General features: G+C 38.6%; 1 protein-coding gene across 16 annotated transcripts in view; it reads right to left on the reverse strand.

Annotated features, from left to right (window-relative positions):
• DOCK9 (dedicator of cytokinesis 9) overlaps positions 1-26,393 on the reverse strand; it is a 112,578-nt gene that overhangs the window by 71,596 nt on the left and 14,589 nt on the right. For 5 of the 16 annotated variants that reach the window (XM_027880348.1, XM_027880346.1, XM_027880349.1 and 2 more), the window contains exons 1-2: positions 24,744-25,342; positions 1,979-2,095 (exon numbers count right to left, since the gene is read on the reverse strand). In XM_027880348.1, the coding sequence (XP_027736149.1) occupies positions 1,979-2,095; positions 24,744-24,905 (279 nt within the window). In that variant the 5' untranslated portion in view covers positions 24,906-25,342. Of the gene's footprint in view, positions 1-1,978; positions 2,096-9,508; positions 9,742-24,743; positions 25,343-25,543; positions 25,565-26,393 lie in introns of those variants that run through there. The other 11 variants (XM_027880357.1, XM_027880354.1, XM_027880351.1 and 8 more) reach the window with 6 other exon arrangements.

Raw genomic sequence — 26,393 nt, forward strand, 5'->3', positions numbered from 1 at the left:
GGGTTGAAAGGTTTAACTTGCAAAAAAAATAATAAGTGCTTGGGAGTTTTCTGTTCACTGACTTGGTAATATTTTCTTAATACATTGAATGACAGATCTAAGTGCTTTGTGTTGTTGAAAACAAACTAGATAGATCAAAGTAGAATGGAAGAATCATGTGCGCAATAAAAATATTTGGAGTAAGTTTGTGCCGGCCAGTGTTCCAAAGAATTAAAAGTCTGATAATGCGGCTTGGTAGAAAAAAACAGCCTTTATATAAATCAAGTATAAAAAGAGACTCTGACAAAGACTGTATAGGGAAAACCCAGAAAATGTGTTCAGATATTACAGTGCTGGGCGATAAAGAAACAGAAAACCTGACTATATTCTGAAACTGTGACTACTTGAAGGAAATCTGATGTAACAAACACTGTAATTACTACCTTGATGAAAATCTGACCACAGAATCAAAACAAAGTTTGCGACAAAATTCAGCCATTCTATTTGAAGGATCAGACTGAGAACCATGGACTAGTTTCATTCATACAGGTCTGAGGATAAGAATTGCAGAAGTTACATGAAACAGCAGTTGAACGCTTCAGACATCTCCCTAGACTGCCCAAACAAAATGCCTGAGGATATTCTTGATAGGTTTGTTTCTTCTCCAGTGATAATTCAGAGCTGTTCACAAAAATGACCTTAACAAGTCAATCAGATAAGAGTACACTTGGCATAAGCAAAGTGGACTCCTCTTGAGCTGTGATACTGAAGAGACACAGTATAGAAGGGGATTTGGGTAGTGTGGCCTGTTGCTGCTCTTCAGTCCCAAAGCCAACACCTGGTATAGGGCATCATCATGAGTGACCCAGTATTTGAACATTAGTATCAGTACAACTTCTTCTGCAAGAAGTATTGCTTCCAGCCTTTTAAACTTTCACATTGACTGAGAACACATGAAACCCAAACTATTCTCAATATCCGTAGCTTCCCAAAATCCAAATTTTTTAGCTCAGAGTGGGAAGGCTAAAAGTAGAGTTATTCGTGTAGGACTTAATGAAAAAGAAGCCCTCAGACTGTATTATAAACAGAGTCCAGATGCATTCAGGCCAGAGAGAATTCATTAGAAGTTCAACATGTAATTTATGGGACTTCAGATGCCCTTCTGTAGAAACACACCAACTAGTCACCAACCTTCCCCATGAAAAACAAGATTAGCTTCAGCTACTTGGCTGAATAAAGTTAATTTACAGACCATTCAGGTGTCTGCATACTTTGCAAATGCAGACATTTTGACTGCAGGTATGGGCATGTGTGTAATAGACTTTCCTCACTATTTACTCCAACCCCAGTCTCTAAGATGCTTGGTAGTTATCTAACTAGATCTACAAGAAAATTACAAAAAAAAAGAGAGCATACTTAAATAAAACTGTGTATTTAGATAAACAGGCAATTTTAAAAGAAATATAACAAGACAATCACAAATCTTGTTTAAGTGTGGTTTAATCAAGTCAGAACCCTGTCATTTAAGGCTTACTTTGCCAAAACTCAGTTTTGGATGGAAGCATGCAGCTCAGAGTAGCAGATTGCATTTGAACAGGTTTATGCCCTTTACTACTAAGAAGGGGAGGGGGGGGGGGATCAGTTTAAGAATTAAAGAGTAACAAAAAGCAGATGCTTTTTTTGAACATCAGAAAGGGAGGGGGGAATATCTAAAAGTGACTGATCATTTACTTCAAAAGGCAGTAAAATTGCTGAGTTGCAGAAGCAGACCTTATAATCTGAACAGATGAAGAAATCGTGCTATTTCTTCTTCTGTACCTAACATATAAAGAATAAATTAAGCAATGTAATGGGACTCATGGCAAAGAGTTTGTGTGGGGGTTTTTGTAGGTAAAGAGAGCTGAGAAACAACCTCACATATACTCCTGCTAGAAACATCTCTTTATAAAAAAATAATAATAATAAGGAAGTGGGGGATGGGGGGAAAGGATTAAATTACCTGAAAGTCATCATAAGGGAACAGTAGCATCTCACGTAAAGGATCATTCAGAATCTGTGTTTTCCTCTGCACAATGACATTTTCATAGTCTATCGGTTCTATGAGCTTTGGTTTTGCCTGGAGGAAAAAAAGAAAAAGGCAAAATAAATACAGGTATATTGAGGAAAAATGACAGTTGTTGACTCATTTTAAGAAGTTACTCTTTTAAAGATTGGCAGAATTATATTTCGTCTACATCAAAAACATACAGTATTTGAAATGCAGACTTTATGTCCTACCACACCACATGAATAAATGCAAGTGATAGAGACAAGCATGCTGTTTCACCTCAGAAGGAAGAAGCAAAACTATTTCATAATACACAACGAGTCAGAGCTTCTCAGAATAATCATATATGCATTCACACAGAAAAAAAAAAAAAAAAAGGGAATTACTAGTCTCTTATATTGGTGGTTGCCTTTATAAAGAAATTACTAGTCTCTTATGTTGGTGGTTGCCTTTGTTTGATACTGCCCTGAAAGCCCTGATCTAGATTTAGCAGGAATGAAAACAATCTTAGCGCAAAGATCCAGCTTTCTTTTAATTCAGCAGTAACCTGCAGTAGGGGTAGGCTAATTGACATTCCTCCTTCTCTTTAGTTTTTTCAAAATTCCCATAGGCCATCTACTTCCTCTTAATTGCACAAGTAGCTTTCTTCAGTTAGTGGGCATTGATTGAACATAAAAACCCCTTACTGCAGTCAAGGCATAACAGCTGCCTGTGCACAATCACATAGAGAAAAACCCTCACCCTGCCAAGCATTCTGTTAAGTGGTCAGATGTCAGGCAAAGCAGGTTTAGGCAGAGCTCTGAATGAGGCAGCGCTGCCTCAGAGTGTGCAAACTAATGCAAAGCTGGAGTAATAATCCAGCTTGCATTTTCTGTAACTAAAATTGTGCACTACAGTATCAGACATAAAATTACAATTTTTTACAAGTAGCGATTACAAGAGACTTTACAATTGACGCTTTCCTAAAGTTATTGGTACTTATTTCAATGCAAGGTATATTACAAGTAACAGGACCAGCAAGGCCAGCTTCTGCTATCGCTATAGGTAAACAGACAAAGCAAGCTTTATATATAGTTTTGGATAATTCATGATAACAACCTTTCAGATTCTAGTTGTACTACACAGAACAAATATCTTTACCTTTATCAGTAACCGCTAATAACCATTAGTTAATAATTAATAATATTCCTGAGAATCCTTACAAGTGTTTTCCAAAAGCGAACCAAATAAATTTTTCAAGGAATTAGGAAAGCTTTACTTAGAGAAAGTTACCAAGTTTTCAGTTTTAGTTCACAGGTTACTCAAAAGCTACTCAAGATTCTCCCGTATCTACCACACGGTAGTTTTACTGTTAGGAAAAATGTGAGAACATAACAAAACATAACAGCTGAACAGGCCAAAAAAACAAAGTGTGGAAATAAATCTACTAAAAATGATGAACAAAAGGTAGCTTTGTCAACAAAAATAGCTACCATTTACAATCACACTGGAAGGATTTAGTTCATAAGCTAGATAACAACATGATCAGCACAGACCAATATTTCTAGGAGCCATGGTGGAAAATTACTATGTGGAGTTTGACATCTTTCTCCTCAGAGGAGATGGAGAACGGCTGTTCAGGTTGCTCTGTATTGTACTCCGACACACTTTGAGACCTTAGCACCTAAACATCAGCTGCTGCTACGTCTTCTTCTCTTATTCATGAACACGACTTATCACAAAGGCATGAACTAACACCAGTGTCCACCAGAAGAGGCTTAAGTTTATGTTTGTGTACCCATCTGAGTTCAAGTGGTTGGACCATTTAGCTCAGAAAAGCATAAGAAAAGCAGGTAGACACAACCTAAGAAAATGCTACATTTTCACTAATGTTAACTTCGCTAAACTTAAATATAATTTTGCTAAATATTTATACAAAATTTTGGTTGCAAGAAAACTTGCTGTTAAGTTTACATTTGAGTGTTCAGACTTCTACAGTGAATCTCCAACTAGTGAAACGGTGACCTTCCTCAGCACCTTCTTCACCCAACTATTTGAAACACTTCCTAGACACTGACTCTGCTAAATTAACCCTCACAAAATTCCAAGTCCAGCAGCCTCCAAGAGACTGTCATAACCAGTTCTGATTCCAAAGAAATTCTAGTAACTTTACCTACCCTCTCCCAAGTCTTCACTAAGGAATAAATAAGAGCCTTTCAAATTTTACTGTTCTGTAAAGCAAGTACACGTTAACGCATCATTCAGATAACAAGACACCCTTTGCTCTACTTTCTCCCACTTCCAGTGTAAGTAACAGGTCTCTCCCTACCTATCAGGCAAGCAAGATGCCTCTGTCAATCACTGAGCTTTTGAGTTCTGATGTCAAAGGAAGGTTTAGAGACTACTAAAGTAGTGGCCAAGTGACTCCATTTGGTCAAGTTGGCCTTTACCATGTGACCACTCCTTCTCAAGGGTTTGTCAGGAGAAATGATACACAATATGCTGTGGTGGCAGGCTGGTTTTTGAGTGGTGCAGCATTACTGACCTTTAGGAGAAACAAATACTGCAAATTAAACTGTGTCTAGAAAACGAGCAGCAGAGAAAGACCATTTGATTTGTGTCTACAATCAGTTCCCATTGGTTAGCTAAAAAGATTTGGCTTCACAATTGGCTTAAATTATTTGAAAGCAGGGCTGACACTAGAAGGACCCTCCCTCTCACAGCACGTTCCTGAGCCTTCTCACCCTAATACCAGCAACTGAGCCAGAGCTTTTGTGACAGATTAGAAGGTGATCTGGCTTGAGAGAGTTCCTTCCAACCAGTGAGTTTTCAGTCAGATTGTGTCTCTGAAATGCTGATCAGATGCCTGTGTGACCACTTGTGGCAATTTGTGGAGCTTATCAAAGGACAGAATAAACATTTGCATGGTCAATACAGTCAAAAAGCTCACATATCAGGACATCTACTATTGGAACTAGCGAGGAGTTAGATCACAGCACCAATTCCACAACGTGGTAGCAAGCGAAAGCTGTCATCTCAAATGGGTAGTGGATTTTTACATGGTGCTGCATATGATCAGCACTCTCTTCCACTTCTCCCTGGTGCTGAAGAGCTACATCCATCCTCCTGTTAATTCTCTTGGGAAGATGATATATGAAGACTGGAAGAAAGCTCTGGAGTCTCTCATTTTACCACCAAAAACAGAGGAAAAAGATTACTTTTAAAGCCAATGTAACTAAAATTTTTCATGGGCATGCACACACACACAAATCACTTCTCTAACACATTTAACTCAAAAACCAAGGATGCATATGCTGCAGCTTCAAAAATCAGCCAGTTCATTTCAAATGCCTGTCTCTACCCTGTAGTCACAAAACTGGTTCATCACAACCATAAAGTTTATGAAAAGGAATCTTAAAAGGAATAAAAGCTTTGCTTACATTTTGTTGCATGCTGTAAACACAAGATTTTAAAAAAAGAAATAGAATCCTCACTCATTAGAAGCTTCTATATAATCTAAAGCTCACTGTAGACGAGGTCTTGAATACAGACCTCTCTTATTTAATCAGTAAGGTACCTGATTTGCAGAAATATGATTTATGTTAAAATTTATGAAGAATTTGCTTCCTCATGTTTCTCCTAAATGTTACTCATTACTTTCTTAGTCGTTTGTCAGATTCAAAAGGAAGAAGATGTTTTATCAGTTTGAACCAGACACAAAAAAAGAAAACAATAAACAGCATGCTGATGCTGGCATTTAGCCAAACATAAAACAGTGCAAGGAAGCAGATTCTCTCTCAGGCTCTTCTATATTAAAAAAAAAAAAAAAAATCTGTTCTATTATTTCATACAATATAAGAGAAAATATGTTGGGTAGTTATAGTATTGTTGAATATGGTTTATGGGCCAGCTGACACAGATAAAACTCAGCCCAGTCAAAACTGCAACATCGAGTTTATAGGCACTAAAAGTCAATCTTTCAAACAAGGCTTAACTTTTCCTATCAATCTGCAGCCAATGGCATTTTTATTTCTGTAATCTAGGAAAATGCTAAGGGCATACGGCTTCATGGGGTCCAGCACCCAAGCCAGCCAATGCTATATTTTTTGGAACATAAAAGAGCAAATTATCTGCCACACCACTTTGGTTCTTCCCTCAGTATTATAAGCACGGAAACTTATCAGAAACAAGAAGCAATTCAAAAAAGCAGTCATGACACACACACAGTAACCAGAATTTGCCAGATTATAATTAATCTGCCAGAATATAGTTCATGTATTTGGACAAACAGTGTCAAAATTCATCAGACAAAAGAAATTTTGATTTAGGAGTTCAATGATTGCCTCCATTACATATTACAGGAAAAAAAAACCACAGTACATGTTTTTCTTGTATGCTTAAATTGAGAGAAATGTTATCCTCCAATTGTCATCTCAGAAAACAAAAGATGGTCATGTTAAGCACACTGAATATTGTTAGCCGCCTGCTACAAAACATCATTTAGCTTATAAAAGCATATTTAGCATATAGACCTGCAAATTAACAAGTTCCCATAAAGAGTAAAGTGGAGCTACAGGCACTAGAAGGAAACAGCATAAAAATAGATGAACACATGTTATGTATTTCTCAACACTGGCCTGAGGCAAGCCACTGTGGAAAAACAATATGATTATTTAATACTAAACATGGGTAACGGCTCCCTATTATTTTATGTCAATAAACATAAAATAAATTGCCCAGGTTGAGGTTTTAAATACTAATTGAAAAAATCATTTGTATCCTAGAGCTTATTCTTAACTATTACATTTTTTACTGCCAGCATGTCTCCAACCAGAAAGATGACTTCCAAAAGATTCAACTTCCCAGAAACATCATCTATTTTGATAAGCAGTTACTACTTCTGAGTAACAAAGGGAAGCTGGACAGCACACATACTCATCCAGTAACTTCTACAACAGCTAGCACAACAGCAGTTCATCCTAAGCCAGGTTTTGAGGCACCACCTGAAAAATCTAAATGCTTTTTCCATGGGTTTTTCTTGCTTGTTAGCCTCAAAAGCAAAGCTATGACACAATCTAATTCAAATTGCAGGAAAACAGGAGAGCACATGTAGTGACATACTGGTACTGAAAGCAGCAGAAGATTCCTGTTGTGAACCTACCCTCCTAACCAGGAAAAGTTAATTCAGGCACAGCACTCAATCAAATAACATTGTTTCAATAACACATGGGACACTTCCAGTTAGAAATACCAGGTTTCCTCCATACTCTAGCAGAGTATTCACTCTTAGTTAACTACATTTAAATAATGAATTGAATGTGACAAAAAACCTGTTGCTTTCTTGAGTTTCTGACCACTGATTCTCTCTCATCTTTATAAAGAATACTCAAAAAACTCGAGCACTAGGTAAATCACATCATAATTGCCCACATAAAAGGAATACACGCACACCTGAAAGAATCTTTTAGGTCATAGCTGATAAGAAATATTACTAGAGTAAATCAGAAGCCTACTGTTCCATATGCTTTTGAGGATTGCTATCTAACGTAATTCCAAGGTTTCTAATCCAGAAAACAAGAAGTGTAGACTTTGTTACAGCACCTAGCAATATTACCAGTCTTACTTATTTCCTTACTGCACCCTACACCAGTGACAAGACACCTATTTTCAGTGTGGCAGTAAAAATCTAGTGCAATGTCAGAATTCAATGAAAGAAAAAGGGACCCAAATGTCAGAGTTAAACAAAACATTGCACCCTACTTTTCACTTTGTGCCTGGCAGTACACTTGCTGGAAAGTGTCCTTGAAACACTTCATCTAGCTTTGCCCAATAACTAGACAAAAGGAGAAGTAAAAAGGGATGTTATACCATCTATAACTATGTGCCATATATACACTTGTCTCTCTCTTTATTTATATATATTACATATATATAAATAAAACAGATTAACATCAAAATAGCAACTGAAATTACAGCAAATATGTGATCTATGTGGAACCTAAATGTTCTTCCCCTTAAATATTGATCTTTGTTTTAAATGCACCCACTTTACCTGAAAATAAAAAACGGGAGGACAAACACTGGAGGTATACTATTCCATGAACATTAAACATAGTAGTACTTGGAAAATTATGAGGACGTAGTTCATAAATGGTTATAACAAACACAGTATTGTTTCATACTTTTTTTTTTCTTTTTAAATAAGTACATATGCTTGCAGATTAGCTGCGGTACTCTAAGTATCTGCAGAAACACTAATATCCTCTCGGAGTATTCATGCGGGAATAAAAACAGTTCTAAATAAAGTTAAACATTCCAAAGGCAGGAAAGCACACACAAGATTAGCTCATATTGTACTGATGAAAATCTGGACCAGAAATCAGAACACACCCATACAAAAAAATCCCACGTTTTACTAACAACTCTCTGAGTACAATGAAACTTAAGAAAACAGTGTCAAGGAAAAGAAAGTTTGTCTTACTAGCACACATGTAAGCTTTCAGTTATATACAGTAATGATTCCCACACAGTCACAGATGCATATTACTATAGATATAAATGGCCAAAATGTTTTACTTCAATCCTTAAAAGCTTAGTGTGAAGCTCAAATAAGAGGGAGGAAAGCACAATTTGAGGATTACAGCCCCACTAACTTCAACCACAGACAGATAAATGAAGAGGGAACCATCAGCAGCAGCAATTAAGTATGAAATATTACTAAGTTGGAATTCTAGTAAGAACTATCAAAGCACTTCCTTCTACTGATATATAAGTTATTAGTTTAAAAATTCTCCTCTGTTATTTGAAAAAGTTTATTGTCGTAGCTGGAGAGAGTCAGTGGATTCATTACAGCTCACTCACTATGTTCTCTTGATGTACTATTGAAGTTCCAACAGCACTGAGTGTGTAGAGATATGGAAGAAAAAACAGTTCTTATTTGATTACTTCCCCCATATACAAATATATTCCCTTTTCCCTCCCTTGAAGCTATTTAAAAACTTTAAATTCCTAAATAATGTGCAATGAAGGTAATGAAAAAAAGATCCTTTAACAGAAGTACTCATGATTTATTTAAACAGTTCTTTGATAATTTAAGTAAACTTTAAGTGTTACGCACACACTTTAGAGAATTCAGATATATACTAATGGAAAGATATACTGGGCAATTAATAGAGGTGCTAGGAAGTATTTTAAAGCTTAAGTAGTTTTCATGCTAGGTTCAAAGAGGTACACAACTATGCTAGACAGACTGAAAAGCAGCTAGCATGAAAACCAAATTCCAAAGTCACACTCAAAGAGAACCAAGGATTTGGCAAATCAGAGCAGTAAAATTAAATGAAAAGGTAAACAACACAGAAAGAATTAAATCTAAGTCTTAAACACGAGTTATTGAAAAGTAAGAATGTTGGAGCTTCCCATTAGTGTCAGATTACGCATTTTTTCCTTGATAAACAGAACTAGAATTATTAAAGGGAAGAGATAGCTTATTTAAATAGTTCTTACCAGCACTACCACAGGACTCTCTGCTTCCACTTCACAAGGACCTGCATCCTTGCCCTTCTGCGGAGATTCTATAGTAAGCTCTTTCTTAGGATTTCTGTTTGTTCTTGCCTGCATTCTTTGATTAAAAATACAAACAGCAGCAAAACTGTGTGCTTTCTGGCATCAAAGTTATCGACATGCCAATGATCCAGTGAAAACAATAGCTTTTTCCCTGGCACGAGCAGCAGAAAGTACAGACTAGTCTAACTTCTCAGCTGCAGTTTGCTAAATCTGTTATGGTGGGAATGCATGACAGACAAAGGCCAGCCCCTAAGCATGCTGTATTCCTCTGAGGAGAAGGAAAAAAAAAAAAAAAGGTGGATCCATTTTAATGCCTTAAGGTTATGAGTCAAACACAAAAGGGAATGTGCGTTTCTAAAATGACCATGTAAAACAGTCCAAGTCTTGTACAGCACTCATAAAAGTCAAGGCTTCAGTAATTTAGAATTATTTTTAGTGTAAGAATTAATCACTTTTTGACAACTGTGTCTCTTCAGAAGTATAAACCCCTAAGTACTTCTTTTTTGGATTTATTTACACTAATATCGCTTACTCGGGTACTATCAACAACCAGCTACTAACCAAGCACATTCTCCGGGATCAATGCCCCAAACATACATTGCTCTTTTCTGGGGCAAGGATGGGGATGACCTTTTTTATCTTAGTGCTAAGTCCATATTAAAAGTTCTAGCTTAACATCAAATTGCCCTCACACTAAAAATATTATATGCTCTACAAAGATGCTAACTCAAAATAAAATTCAAAAAACATCTTTACACCTTTAACTCTTAAGCATTTAACTCTTCAGCTACCAAGTGTCTCCTTTGTCTTGTGAACAGTTTGCAAAAGCGTCTCTTGGCCTGGAGATTCAGGGGTACACAGTGTTTTGTGTAAGTTCCTGTCCTTAGCTAAAACATAAACTGAAGTCATGCTTCAACTTTGCTTTTGTAATCCAATCTACTCTTCTACTGTACTGCTACTTACAGACACTGTTCAGTGCACATATACACTGGCAAAATAAGAAGTAGCAATTTTATTGGGATGATTTCTGTGCAATTCTTTACTGTAGGGCAAAGCAATTTTGTATGCAACCTAGCTGACATTTTTGGCAATTTTTAAAGTTTGACTAATCCAACTTCCACACACAGTAGTTTTAGCATATGAACATATGCTAAATTCCTCCTGGGGGAAAAAAAAAAGTGAACTGTGACAAGAAGTTCTCTTCAGGTTTTGGGAGGAATATTTTGGTTTTCCCTTTGTTTCTTTTTAGCTCTAATGAGCTGCAACCTTCAAGTACGCAAACCTCAGTAGCTTTATTTACCAAGCAAAAATACATCTAAGAGAAAATTTAACTCCCCAGAGAAGCATATCCCTATTTTAGACTCTGTCTACTAAGGAACCAGACAGCTGTGGAAACTAAGCCACCACTCTCATTCAATTCTCAATTCTGTTCCACTTCTTGGAACAGTTAGTTATCTCACTTCAATAACTTAGCATGAACTTTTGTCTGTTCTCTAATAGAAGAGAAAGTCACCTTAACCTGCAGGAAGGAGATGAAGTTGTGGAGCAATATCCTCTTTTAGTGCTAGTATTTTTAAGAAGACACAACTTCAGGTCTTCAGACCTAACATAAGATGTTGCTATTCCTTTCTTTTCCCCTTCTCTCCACTCCCACACTTGCATAACATACTGCTATTTCAACTTAACTGCACTCGTGAAATTGAGTCTGACCAAGAATTTGCCCATCCCATCCACAATGCAAACACATTTCTAATGAGAGCACTGAAAGAAATAATAACATTTCAGTCAAGCCAATCATGATTTATTATGCTTCTATCTTTTCCTCTAGGTGATACAAGTTCAATCCATTTACATTTTAGGCTGCCTCTCCCATGCACAGACAGCAAACTCTAGAAAACAGTATGCATAAAGTTTCTTTAAGAGTTAAGAAGGAAACCAGCAGTTTAGTCAGATTTACAAAACAGATCTTCCTGTGTAAAGCAAGGTGGACAATAGTTCAAGAACATTTAGTTACACTTTTTATTTTGCACCAGCCCCTTTTGTTTTCAGAAAACGGAAGCACGGAACAGCTTAAACTAAATTGCACCATTACTTGAGGATGCAGCTGCCAAACAGGAATTTGTTTCATTGAGATGGGCTGCAATTATACCCAACTGCAACCAGAAATGCACAACCTTATTAGAAGGCACTTGCAAACCCTCACACAAAAGAAGACTTAAAAATACTATAAGCTTTAAATAGTATTTCTTCTGCTTAATTTAACAAAGGATTCTACTTCTTAACTGCAACATGGTTTTATCTTGGTCAGGTACTTCTCTTGAATGCATCTGGATAACTTTAGTTCAGTATAAATGTGATTCTCTTTCCCCAGCATTCATCCTATTCTTCTCAAAATATGATGAGGGATAAAAAGAAAAACAACAGGCTAACATTTCTATAACACCAGTTTAAAGATATAAAAGTTGTTATTCCTTACTGAACGACTAATGTAATTTCTTGTTTGCATTTCATTAACAAACACGTATAATTAGAATCATAGAATCGACCATGTGGAAAAAGACCTCTGAGATCAAGTCCAACCCTTGATCCAACCCCACTGTGGTTACTAGATCATGGCACTCAGTGCCACATCCAGTCTTATCTGAAAAACCTCCAGGGACGGAGAATCCACCACCTCCCTGGGCAGGCCATTCCAGTGTCTGATTACTCTCTCTGTAGAACTTCTTTCTAATATCCAGCCTCCCCTGGCAGAGCTTAAGCCCGTACCCTCTTGTCCTATTGCTGATTGCCTGGGAGAAGAGACCAACCCCCACCTGGCTACAACCTCCTCTCAGGGAGGTGTAGAGGGTGATGAGGTCTCCCCTGAGCCTCCTCTTCTCCAAGCTAAACAACCCCAGCTCACTCAGCCTCTCCTCATAGGACTTGTGCTCAAGTCCCTTCACCAGCCTGGTTGCTCTTCTCTGGACCCGCTCCAGCACCTCAATATCCTTCCTGAACTGAGGGGCCCAGAACTGGACACAGCACTCCAGGTGTGGCCTCACCTGAGTCCAGGGGAAGAATCACTTCCCTGGTCCTGCTGGCCACACTGTTCCTGATCCAGCCCAGGATGCCATTGGCCTTCCTGGCCACCTGGACACACTGCTGGCTCGTGTTCAGCTTCCTGTCAGTCCAAACTCCCTTTCCACCTGGCTGCTCTCCAGCCACTCTGTGCCCAGCCCGTAGCGCTGCAGGGGGTTGTTGTGGCCAAAGCGCAGGACCCAGCACTTGGCCTTGTTGAACTTCATCCCATTGGAATCAGCCCATCTCTCCAGTCTATCCAGATCCCTCTGCAGAGCCCTCTTGCCTTCCAGCTGATCGACACTCGCCCCCAACTTGGTGTCATCTGCAAATTTGCCAGTGGTGCACTTGATTCCCTCATCTAAATCATCAATGATGATTAAAGAAAACTGGGCCCAGCACTGATCCCTGGGGGACACCACTGGTGACCGGCTGCCAACTGGATGCAGCCCCGTTCACCAGCACTCTCTGGGCCCGGCCCTTGAGCCGGTTCCTGACCCAGCACAGAGTGCCCCTGTCCAAGCCGTGGGCTGCCAGCTTTTCCTGGAGTATATTATGGGAGACAGTGTCAAAGGCTTTGCTGAAGTCCAGATAGACCACATCCACAGCCTTTCCCTCATCCACCAGGCGGGTCACCTGATCATAAAAGGAGATCAGGTTGGTCAGACAGGATCTGCCCCTCCTAAACCCGTGCTGGCTGGATCTGATCCCTTGTCCATCCTGTAGGTGCTGTGTGATTGCACTCAGGATGATCTGCTCCATAATCTTGACAGGCACTGAGGTCAGGCTGACAGGCCTGTAATTTCCCGGGTCCTCCTTCCGGCCCTTTTTGTGGATCAGCGTGACATTCACCAACTTCAAATCATCTGGGACCTCCCCAGAGAGCCAGGACTGTTGGTAAATGATGGAGAGCAGCTTGGCAAGCTCTTCTGTCAGCTCCCTCATCACCCTAAGATGGATGCCAGCTGGTCCCGTGGACTTGTGAGGATCCAAGTGGCTCAGCAGGTCACTGTTCCTTCCTGGATTACAGGGGGGCTATTCGGATTCCTGTCTCTGCCTACCAGCTCTGGAGGCCAGTTGTCCTGAGGACAACTTGTCTTACTGTTGAAAACTGAGGCAAAGAAGGTATTAACTACCTCAGCCTTTTCCTCATCTTTGGTCCAACAGAGAATGGAGGTTTTCCTTGCTCCTCCTTTTGCTACTGATGTGTTATCCCTAATAGAAGTGGCTAGATTGAGTTCAAAGTGTGACTTTGTCTCTCTGATTTTCTTTCTACATGACCTAACTATATTCCTAAACTCTTTTTGAGTAGCCAGCCCTTTTCTCCATAGTCAGTAAGCTCTCTTTTTTCCCCTTAATTTCCTTTAAAATCTCTCTGTACAGTCAGGCTGTCTGTCTTCCCCGCCAGTTCACCTTTTGGCACACTGGGACAGCCTGCTCCTGTGCGTTCAAGACTTGCTTCTTGAAGCATGTCCATCCCTCCTGGACCCCTTTGTTTTCAAGGGCTGTTTCCCAAGGTACCCTCTGAACTAGTCTTTGGGGTAGGCTGAAATCTGCCCTGCGAAGTCCAGGGTAGAAGTTTTACTGATAGCCCTCTTTGTATCCCTGAGTATTGAAAACTCTATTATAATTTCATGGTCATTGTGCCCCAGATGGTCTCTGACCACCTCATCTCCCACCAGCCTCTCTCTGTTTGCAAACAGCCAGTCTAGTGAGGCTCCAACCCTGGTAGGTTCATTTACCAGCTGAAGCAGGAAATCATCCTCTATACACTCGAGGAATCTCCTAGACTGCCTTTTCTCTGCTGTGTTGAGTTTCCAACCGACATCCAGCAGGTTAAAGTCATCCACAAGAGCAAAGGCTGGTGATTTTGAGACATCTGCCAGCTGCCTGTAGAATAATTCATCACCCTCATCATCTTGATTGGGTGGTCTATAACAGACTCCCATCAGGATGCCAGCCTTGTTGGCTGATTCTGATCCACAGTAACTCAACCTTATTGTTACTGACTTCAAGTTCTACAGAGTCAACAGTCTCTCTAATATGTAGAGCCACTCCTCCACCTCTGCTACCTTGCCTATCCCTTCTGAAGAGCTTATAGCCATCCATGGCAGCACCCCAGTCATGCGAGTCATCCCACCACGTTTCCGTGATGGTGACTACATCACAGCTTTCCTGCTGCATGATGGCTTCCAGCTCCTCTTGTTTGTTACCCATACTGTGTGCACTTGTGTACATGCACTTCAGCTGGGCTAATGATTTCACTTCTAACTCTGGCTTTTCACCCTCAGGGTCATCTCTGGAGAGCCTGGTTTCAACCCCTTCCCCCTTCAAACCTAGTTTAAAGCCCTCTTGATCAGCCCCAACAACTTACAGGCTAGACAGATGAAGCCAATCTGACTCTAGCTGGCTAGGTACAATAGAATTTGCCCCACGGACAAAAAACCCAAAATTCTGCTGGTAGCACCAAGCCTTTAGCCACCTATTGATGGGTTTTCCTACTCCTCCTCATTCATTCACCCCTGCTACTGCAGGAACTGAGGCAAACACCACCTGTGCTCCTGTCCCATTAACTAATTGACCCAGCGCCTTGAAGTCCTTTTTAATTAACCTGGTACCTCTTTCATTAATGTGATCACTGCCAGCCCGGACCACCAGTAGTGGATAATAATCAGAGGGCTGGACTAGCTCAGGGAGTCTCCTACTAATATCCCTCACCTGGGCCCCACGAAGGCAGCAGACCTCCCTGTGGGATGGGTCGGGTTGGCATGTAGGGCCCTCGGTTCCCCTCAGAAGGGAGTCGCCTACTACAACTACCCTTCTTTTTTCTTCATAGTTGAGGTTCTTTTAACAAAAACAGAAGTGTGAAGCAGTACCTCCAGAGCTATGTCCTTCATGAAATAGACTTTAACTGCTAAACTGATGTGTACTTTCAACATTTATTTTCTGCTGAGGACTTAGTGATTACCTCAAGAATTTAATTCATGAAAAAGTATTTAGGGAAGGACACCAAAACAAACAAAAAGCCAAAACAAAACAGAGGAGGAAAAAAAAACCTCAAAGCAAACCAAACAAACAAAATCCCAAGAAGTATTACTTATCCAGGCATCATACAATCAAAAGATTTAAGCTACTTTACTGAAGAAGTGTATTAAAAGAGTTTCCCAATAACACATTATGATTCAAAAAGTGAAAGATAAAAACCATGACTTTAAGACATGTTATCACCTTGTTACATGACCTGTAGTTTTAGTCCCCTTCCCTGCAATTAAAAATGATAACAAAAAAAAAAAAAAAAACCTCAACTTGTTGCATCAGGCAGTTAGTTACCCAAATAAGGATCAACAGAGAATACAGGAAAACAATGCACAAATAGAATGTCACCATACAAAAGTTCTTTGATTGCATTTCCAACATATCTCCCAAAATTGCAGGAAATTACTAGCTAGAGACCTATCTGCAAAATAACTCCGATTATTATGGAAACAATGCATTTCATCTTTTTACAAACACAATGGCTACACACACATGGTACTTTTAACAACAGTACTTTTCACATCATTTCCAACAGCTAAATAGTTGGCTCACTTCTTGCATCATGTACTCTAAAGGAATAGCCTATGTAATTAAAAAATTACAAAAGTAACAAAGTTCTTATTATTTCTGGAATACCTCAGTGATTTATCCGGCCAATTTGCTGCCCAATAGACAAGTTCCCCACATACACTCTCTTATTCCTCCAAATCACTTTTCATTCCAAGAACTTGCTTACCTAATGTAAAATACCATATAATGAAAAGTGAATGATAGTAAGAGAACAGATGGCATAATGAGAATTTCCTCTGTACTTCCATGGAAGAAAAGATGACTACCCAGCCTCCCTATAGGAACAAGCTAAAACCTGAGCAGTTTGGTTTAATGGCCCTTCTTTTGCTCCAAGTCCTACTTAAAAGATGCATCAAGATCACTAAACCTACCATCTCTAACTACAGCCACCAAACTCATCTCTGTTAGCTGTTCTAGGGAAAGAGCTGTCACTTAACCTGTGGCAGCTGGGAGGAGGAGAGGAAGGAATATCATATTGCTGTGGGTTTGTGTGTCCTGTATATGTGAAAATGGAAGGATTTGACATTATTTACTAAAACATCTCTTTACTAAAGTGTCTCTTAAAAATTAATTAAAAAATGAGAGGGATGGATAACTGGAGGGGGTTTGATGCTTTGTCTTATTAGGGGTTTTGGGATTGTTGGTTGTTGTTTTTTTTTTTTTTGGTTGGTTGGTTGGTTGGGTTTTCAGTTGAATTTTTAAGGCAGTAGCTCATCTGAAGATATAGACCCACTTCAGCAGAATGACAAGGACCATTAAAAGCCGGTGTTTCTTCTCTCATCTGTATTAGTACAAGACATTCCAGTGTTACCCTCCCACACTTGGCAGCCTGCCATGCAGCTGTATTAAAGGGTAACATTTCACAAGTCAGTGGAAGATTCAGTGTTGCAGCTATACATATATTCATACTGCCAAGTTTCGTAAGTGACCAACAGATATGCACTTGCCCTGGAACAATATATTCACAAATTCAAGAGAAAGGCTAATAGCAGATGGAATGCAGATGCAATTCAATTGGCAATGCCCTGAATCCACACTACACTCAGATGAAATAGAAAAAGTCACACAAAACTCCATCAGAAAGGCTCATTCTTCCTATGGCAAACACTGCAAATGTGTAATCTGCAGTACCACCAATAAGGAGAACATGCTCAGTCGGAAACAGGGATGAAAAAAAGGAAAAGCATAAGACACAGATATGAGTGTGCTACATATTATGCAACTTTTCATATTGAAAACATTATAGCTACAGTACTCCCATTTTACTGACTTTCTTTGGTAAAGCAAGAAATAAGCCCATTCTGTAACATGTAGAACAACAATCCCTCTTTGGAGAGGCATCTCTAAGTCAATATGAACACTGTAAATCTCAAATTTTGCCTTGTAGTTAAAATTACCCTTTAAAAATTATTTTTAGAGGGAGTCAAGCAGCCTGGATAGGACAAAGATGCTGAAATACTACACAGAAGAGGTCTCAATCATAAGTAGATTGCACTGACAAAAAAAGATAACACCAATGTACAGGTTTGTATTACCACTCAAGAAGCTGGAATACAAAAACCGATCTCCCTTTTTTAATAGCAGCAAAAAGTTAAAGAATTCTCCCAGTGTGTGCTTCTATTGAGTTCACAGCGATTCTGCACAATGCATTTTGAAAAGCTCTTTGTCTCACGGAAAAAACACAGCTAAAGTTAACATCAACATGGCATATCTCATTATTTCTCAACTAGACAGATATCTGACAGATAAGATACAGTACCTTATTTTGGACATTCTTACACTGTGACAAATACAAACTAAAATAAGTTTAAAATCACAGCAGAGCTAAACAAAATACAGATTAACTGAAGTCTTGTCCATGTCACACATTTGCATACTCTTATCTATGAAGTATCAACTTGAGGTGCAGTTGCTTGACTCAACAGTGACCAATTCATTTCATACCATCTTAGTAGATACCTTTCTGTTTTCAGGGAAAACCTGACTTCCTTATAGTCCCAAGGAAAAAACAAACAAACAAACAGAAACACAACAACAAAAAAACCCACAGTAGAATCTGGCCAGTATAGGAGACTTCAAGATTAAAACTGCACTTGTGATTTAACTGTGGTTCTGACATATCTCCTTACAGAGAGGACACACACAAGCAGACTTTCTGTGAGCCAGAAAGTGGCTTTTTTCTTAACTGGACAGGACCTTATGACTATCAGAAACTAATTCGACAGAACAGACACCAAAGCAAAGACAAAAAGTGAACCAAATCTCTAAGTCTGAAGTTCTCTCAAATAAAACCAGTTCTGTGCCAAGCAAGCCTGAGGGAGGAGTCTTCTCACGGTGTAGAGCATCAATTTTACATGACTTTTTCCAGGAGAGATCTGCTCCTGGAGAAGATTGTTAATTCAGTTCTGTTCTCAAGCTGCAATAAGAGTGCACCTTGGTTTGCCTCTAAACAGAAATACAAAACTGTCTTGGACTTCACACAGCAGAATTTTAAGAATCAAGAACACTGCAAGGGTTAGCAGTTGGCTCCCAGGTTTGGGTTTTCAGCACAAGAAAGACATGGACCTGTTGGAGTGGGTCCAGAGGAGGGTTACAAAGATGATCAGAGGGCTGGAGCACCTCTCCTATGAAGTCAGGCTGAGAGAGTTGGGGTTGTTCAGCTGGAAAAGAGAAGGCTATGGGGAGACCTTATAGCACCTTCCAGTTCCTAAAGGGTGCCTACAGGAGAGCTGGAAAGGGACTGTTTACAAGTGTATGTAGTGACAGGACAAGGGGGAACGTGTTTTAAACTGAAGGAGCATAGGTTTAGATGAGATATTAGGAAACAATGCTTTAGTCAAGAGGGTGGTGAGGCACTGGAACAAGTTGCCCAGAGAGATTAATTGTGGATACCCCATCCCTGAAAGTTTTCAAGGCCAGACTGGCTGGGGCTTTAACGAATCCAGTCTAGTGGAAGGTTCCCTGCCTGGGGCCAGGAGGGTTGGAACTTGATGATTTTAAGGTCCCTTCCAACCCAAACCATTACATGATTCTACGATTTACTTTAATTGCATTTCATTTCATGACAGAATAGGATACCTGCATCTACAGATGACTTAAATGAGCAATTCAGGCTGTTCTAAATGGACATATTAATTGGGAAAGAGGAACAGGGAAGACAGCTCCTTTCTGTGTGCTCATTAAGTCTAGCCTTAAAATCCCCACCCATGCAGCTTCTCCACCATACATGTCATATTCCCAATCCCCAAGACTGTATAAAACTTTACAGGGTTTTTTGGGGATCTTTGGGGGGTTGAGTTTTTGGGGTTTGTTTTGGTGGGTTTTTTTGGTTGATGAGGTTGTGCTGTTCTTGGGTTCTTTTTTTTTAACTCCAGACATTTTGCTTGCTTTCAAAACACAAGATTTTCTGTTCCCCCCTTGCTGCTACATTGAAAGGGAACACGTTTTGTACCTGGATGCAACTTAATGCCATACTTTGGGGTTGGATAACTTTCTGTGGTAGTTCAATCTATATTGTCATGGATGAACAATAGCTTATGCATGTAGGCTTGACCAACTATTCTCAATATTTTATACTCAAAAGATTTTTTTTCCTGAAGATACAATGCTTAATCTTATCTTTTGCATGCCACTACACTGAGTGCCTGCCAAGTTCTGCCTGATTGTTCTCTCATGCATCTTTCAAAGCAGCGCATTTGGTGAATATGTGTGGCAATTTCTCCTGCTGAGAGGGCAGAGGGACTTCAGGAGATGGACATTCAAGCATTCTTCCCAAAGGAATCTAATGAAAGGTCAAAATAAAAGAAGTCTACATAAACTATCAAGAGATTTAGCCAAAACTAAAAGTCAGCACATCAGACATCAGGTGTTTATTCAGCCAAAGCAGTAAGCGGAAAGGATAAAAGAAGTGCTCTAATTCAAGTGATTCATGGGAAAAAAACATGCAAGTTAGATGCTGGACTCATCTGTTTCTTCCTTATTAAGAGCCTAATGAGGTCTAATGCTCCAGTTGCTGCTGAATGAAAGCCACTTATAGTGCAGTTAAAAGTTGAAGCAAGCTATGACAGTGAAATAACAGAGCAAGCCATCAAATTGTCCGCACACCATTACAGAATTGCTGCATGAGCTGTTTAAGCACATTAAGATAAAACAACTTCCAGTTACTCAGCAGAATTACTTCCTTAGATCTCCCTCCTTTATGTATTTCTGCTTTATTTCTACTAAACTTTTCTACTGCATATAAACAGGTTGATATTTATTTGCAAATTAGTAAGAACAGACCTTAATATAAGGCTATTAGTAAATGTTTTTAGTAAAGTTTTAAGGTTTTTTTAGACACATCACATGTCACAGAAAGTCTTTTTTGAAAAATCATCCATATATAATTTAATATTCATTTGAAATCAAAATATTTGCAACATGAATGTGTTCTGTGGAGGTATTTCCAGAATGACGTAGCTCACTGCTGTCACTAGTCAATCTTCCCACATGCCTAGACTTTGGTATATCTTCAAGACGTCACAGTTTATTAATAAACCAAATGACTCATGAGCAGCATAGGAAAAGCAGTCACAGAAGAACTCAGTAACACCTAACGATGACGAAGCTGTCAAGTCAACAGGTGGTATGAACTAAGAAACTGCAGTTACTGAAAGATAAGGTTAGCGGTCCTGTTTCCCGCAAATACCTACATCTCTCTCATTAAAAGTTGGACATACACTATTTCAAAATGCCCCGCAATTCTTCTCAGGAATTGTGTAAGCACAAAAGTAATAGATATTTCCACATCAGACTTAATAAATTACAGGACTACTTAGAGTATTAGGCCCCATTTTGCACATGCTACAGCTACCATACTACCTTAAGTAGGTTTACCAAACTACAAGGTTCTAAAGCTTAATGAGAGAAATGGCAGCATTGAATAGGCCATTAGAAGCAAATTAAGTGGAAAACATTTCAAGCACAGGCAAAAAAAGTAAGTTGCTTTCTGCAATTTTCAGACAAATATATAAAAATTTAAAAAATTAATGTCCTTCAGCCCACTCTGTCTCACTTTAAAATTTTATAGCTCTTCCATCTGTGCTCCTAGCACACTCATCTAGCCTCTTCCTTTACTGAATACTTGAAGGGGCTTGTTAGCAAACCTCAAACTTTTAAAATGTTGCTAGTTTTACTGACACCACATCATTCTCCCTTGCCAATTTTCCATCTTTGTCTACCACCCAAAACAGCTGTTTAGGTTCTAACTCACAAATTACCATTTCACTCTAAGATAGTCATTGGTCCTACAATGATCACAAAAAAAAAAAAAAAGAATTTGAATATAAAAATAAAGGCCATGAAAAAAACTCCTAACTCTAAGATATTGCAACACAGCAGATATAACATGCAATATCATGCTGAAAACGGACTTCAAAATATCATAGAGAAATTAAAACAAAGTCATGTAGACAAGCACCCAAGCTAGTATTCTGAAACTGTATCCTTCAACTTACTACAAAATTAGGCAAATTAAAATGTTTTCTCAACATTTGCCAAAAATAAATACGCCTAAGATGGACATTTGGGAAAAATATATTTCATTAATTTTGATGCAACTTTTAACAGCATTTCAAACTAAATCTATAATCTTTTATCAAAATAATAATGATCTTTATCCATGTGAACCTAAAGACTCTAAGAGATCCTGTGTTTTACCAATATAAAGTGACAGGTTAGAAACATTCCCAAAGCTAAGATAAAGCATTTTCATTGCAAGCTTGAATGACACAGGATGGACAGAAACAAACTGTACTTCTGAGAAGACATTCTCACACAGGCTTTATTGTATCTTTCCTTCAAGCAACCAAAAGAGCAGGCCTGCTTAAGACAGAACTGTAATTAGATTTAACTAGACTTAAGATATAGCCTCCTGACCTCTGTGTTACAGGGAAAATAAGAAAAATGTACACTAAATCTACTGCCTCTGCCTCCTTATTTCTTCTCAGAACAGGTGATTTTTTCCTTCAAGGGGAACTACTTCCCAAGAACTTCCTGTTCACAGTTTTTCAACGCTGCTTTTGTAAGAGAATCAGTATGTTGTTAAATTAAAGGACTCCCAGCTTTATATCAGAACATACTTGAGCCAAAGTGGCTAAATAGGCCAGACAGCAAAGCCAGGAAATTGCAGCTCAGATATGTGTTACAGCACAGACAAACAAAGAGGTGAAGCCTCACACCCACACTTGCATCTGTTGCAACATACACCGAAATAAAAGACAACACAGGCAAGTGACAATGCTGCTCTCTTTTGGTCTTGTCCATACAGCTTCTCTTTAGAGGAGAGGATTTCTGTAGCCCTTTCCCTGCACAGCTTCTCGGTGAGGAGAAACTTAATTTATCCTCCTGAAAGCCACCTCTTCAGAAGGGAAAGAGCTGGACAAATTAGGTTTTATAGCAAAGAGTACAGAATTTATGCAATTTAAGAGGCTGAAGTCTTATATACTTAGGTGAGTTTCATAAAATCACTTGTCACTGTTGCCAGGACTGCAGTATCTTTCCCCCTCTTCTGACTCTTCAGAGAATGCCACTTTCACTCTTCAGGGTAAGTCAAGTAGCAACTGCTCCCCAGCCTCAGACAACATTTAAGAAAGCGAGAGCCAGTGTCAGCTCGTGACCTTTTAACCAAGTCCTGTTTTTTTCTTGTAGAATTTTGACTTTTGTTCTTCTGGACTACACTGCTCCAGTAAAACGAAAGGGAAGTCATTCTGACTCCTCTATTCTGCACACTCTTCCATACTGAACTTCAGGTACTTATGCCAGGAAGAAACTTATCTTGATCAGCTACTTCCAGTTAAATCAAGCTGACAAGGACATACAGGAAAATTTAAAAAACAGTATAATTATTTAAAAGCATCTAGACATTCTGGAGTTGAAAAATCCCCCAAGTGACAGATGTGGAAATGGTAGACTAAGCATTATTTTGTGATTAATTTTGGCAGTTTGCCCCAATTCTGCAGGGATAAATTTGAAAAAAAAAAAGTATTGCTGGAACAGAACCATGTGAAGCCAAGAAGAAGACAAAAAAATACAAAAAAATTCCACTGCAACCTCCAAGTTAGAATAATTCATATTACATTAAAAACCACCAAACTATCACTTCATTCACTCATCTAAATATATGTAGAATTCAAGGCTACTAAAGGTGTAAGGTCTTAAATTCAATGGATTACAAAAGTTATTTAAAGTATTCATTACCCAGAATTTCACAATTTTCTAACAATATTCTGTATGAGACTAACTTAAAAATGGCTAACAGTGTAAAAGGGCTTCTAATACCCAGAGGAAGCCATTTTATTTTTAATATCCAACCACATTAAGCAAATGAAATATTACCATGAAGCGTAATATATATACTCTAAATTATTTTAAGCATTTGAAGACAGTTCAGATCATTCTTTCCTGGAAGCTTGTGTTTGTATCCATGTATATAAATATACATGTGTATGTGCATGTATATGCACACATACACACATATAGGTAAATACATACAACCACACACCTTTTTTTACTTATATTTCAGTTCACCTAAACAGCATAAAGGCAACAAAGCTTTGTGAAATTTCTAAAGACTTTCCATAGCTGCAATTACACAGCATGGTTATGCCAGCAAGATAGTACAAGCTTGTCAGAATCAGTCCAGCTATTTTGGTGTACCACACCCCTCTTATCCCAACTACCTAGACAGTGACCAAGCAATTAACAAGTAAACTCAAATTATTTAAAATAAATATTTAAATCCCTAACCAGCCCAATTGTGAAGCAAGCAGTGCACATTAGCTGTTGCAATTCCACCCCCTCAAGCCTAAATGTAATACACTGACGCCCAAACGTGTTATTAACCTGGGGGGTACAAAGAGGACAGTCTCACTTTAAAGCCTGTTTTCTTTGCATCAAGCAACACCTAAAAAGCCCTTGAGAGCAAAGCAGGTTCAGAAAACAGTTATTGCTCCCTTTAACCAATTTTTTTTTCTTCTAGAATGCTCCTGTATCCCCTTCAGTAAGTTAAACAGACATAAAAGATTTTAACAGTTTCAGAGAAAAAAAAATACTCAAATCCATATGAAAAAAATAAACCTTAAATCCTGGGTTACTGTTTCAACAATGCCTTCCTTAGTTTTTCCAAACAACATAATTATCAGTTGTTCTTCAGTTAAAGTGCCAAATACATTCCAAGAGTATGTTTAGAAAGATCTAACAGCAGACAATCTTCTATAACAATTAGAGAGTGGAAATTCTTCAGAGCTATCAATACAATTCTAAATGATATAATGAATATGAATCCTAAGCTTTGACATTGCAGCTGCATGCATTCATATATAACATGCCACATACATGCACTAACACCCCACACTACCAGGACAAGATACATCCATGTCTGTGCACAGCAGATGTTAAATAAACATGCTATCCTGGTTTTCATTTAGCTTTCAATCAGCAGACAAAATTATTAATGAAACGAGTTTGTATTTACCAGGGATGAGTGAATCAGTATTCCTGAATCTTCATCTGGCAAGCTGAATGCTGTGTATTCAAGGGCATTGTTTTCCCCTTGCTGTTTGCAAATATAACCACAGTTTCTCTCAAAAACTGTACGAATGCCTTTAAACAGAACCACACTTGTAGTGCAACCCATTCCAAAGCTGTTGAATTTTGCATTTCTAGCAGCCCTGATTACATTTGCAGAATGTCTTCTTCCTTCGCTCGACTCGAGTAATTTTCCTGTGCTTTGCAGAAATATTTCTTTGTACAATCCTCATTATGTCCGACATTTAGTATGTTCCTTGACTAGAAACCATCAGCTACTGAAATGTAATCCTATTTGCTTAAGCCCAATACTGCCAAAAAATCCAGCCGCAGAAGACAAAAATCAGGGGGCTGATGAAAAGCAAAGGATACCTCAGCTGTAGAAGACAAGAGGCTTTCAGCATGTGCTGTACTCCACCACAGAGATGAAAAGATATTCCAAAGGGTCACAGAAAGAGCTTCTATACTCAGAGATCCTTAAAACATAATCAAAGATGAAAGGAAACTGCAAAGATACTGCTGCAGTTTCTGCTGCCAGCCACAAAGAATCCTCATCTGCTGCAAGAAAGCAGTCTCCCAGAATGCTTAGCACAGATTTCGTACTGGCAAACACTTCTTTACTTGACCTATATGTGCTTTTTTCATGTTTGAAACAAAAACCTTCAAAATAAAAAACTCAAAATATGAAGTGGAAATTCTTAAATCACTGCTGCTTTGGAAAGAAAACAGCATGTTATATACACTTACTTCAATCAAATCTATATGTCAGAGCATGCTGTTATCCATTTAGGCAAACCACAAGGGAGCTGAAGGCTGTCTTTACTTTTTCCTTTCTTCTGCACATGAAAAGTGATCAGTCGATTCCCACCTACCGGAAACTGACTTTATTACTCCTTGACTGCATATAATCAATAGTCATAAAAAAAGCGGAAAAAAAAGAACACAGCTGACTATCTAATTCAGACCAACATCCACCTCTAAAACAAAAATATAGAATGAAATTTAAAATGCATACATTTCTTGGGTTTATAGTGACTCCCATACAGGACTCTACTCCACATACTGCACTTGCACAAGTACATAAATATCTTTAACTGACACGGAGAAGAAGTGTTAATTTTTTTAAACTATCTTTAAAGGCAAGGAATTTGCAAAAACTAACTGTCCCAATCCACACCATAACAATACCAACTACCACATCAGAGATTGCTGGTGAGTTTTTTATTTCTGCTCAGCTGAAATCACTGAGATGTATTTGCTTATTTACCGACCAATTTGTAAAACTGCATGAAAGAGCAATGTTACAAACTCAGAATTATTTCAGTGGGGTTAAAACAAGGTACATTAAAATCACTAAAGCGAAGCACTGAAGGAGGGAATAAACAGATTCACAACATCAGCTACAGATTTGCCCCAGTGCAAATTAACTTATCTCAAGGAAATATTTGCATGCTACAATGATATGTTCAAAATAAATATTTCAGACTTATTAGCATTTTCCCCTAACATCTGCCTAGTTAATACATCTCAATATGCTTCTCATTACATTTCTAACCTAAATGCAATATAATCAATGTGTCTACACGTTATTTAAAAA

The sequence above is a fragment of the Empidonax traillii genome, unplaced genomic scaffold (genome assembly GCF_003031625.1).
Source record: "Empidonax traillii isolate 1590-97213 ecotype Southwest subspecies unplaced genomic scaffold, ASM303162v1 scaffold68:size1967880, whole genome shotgun sequence".
Classification (NCBI taxonomy): Eukaryota; Metazoa; Chordata; class Aves; order Passeriformes; family Tyrannidae; genus Empidonax; species Empidonax traillii.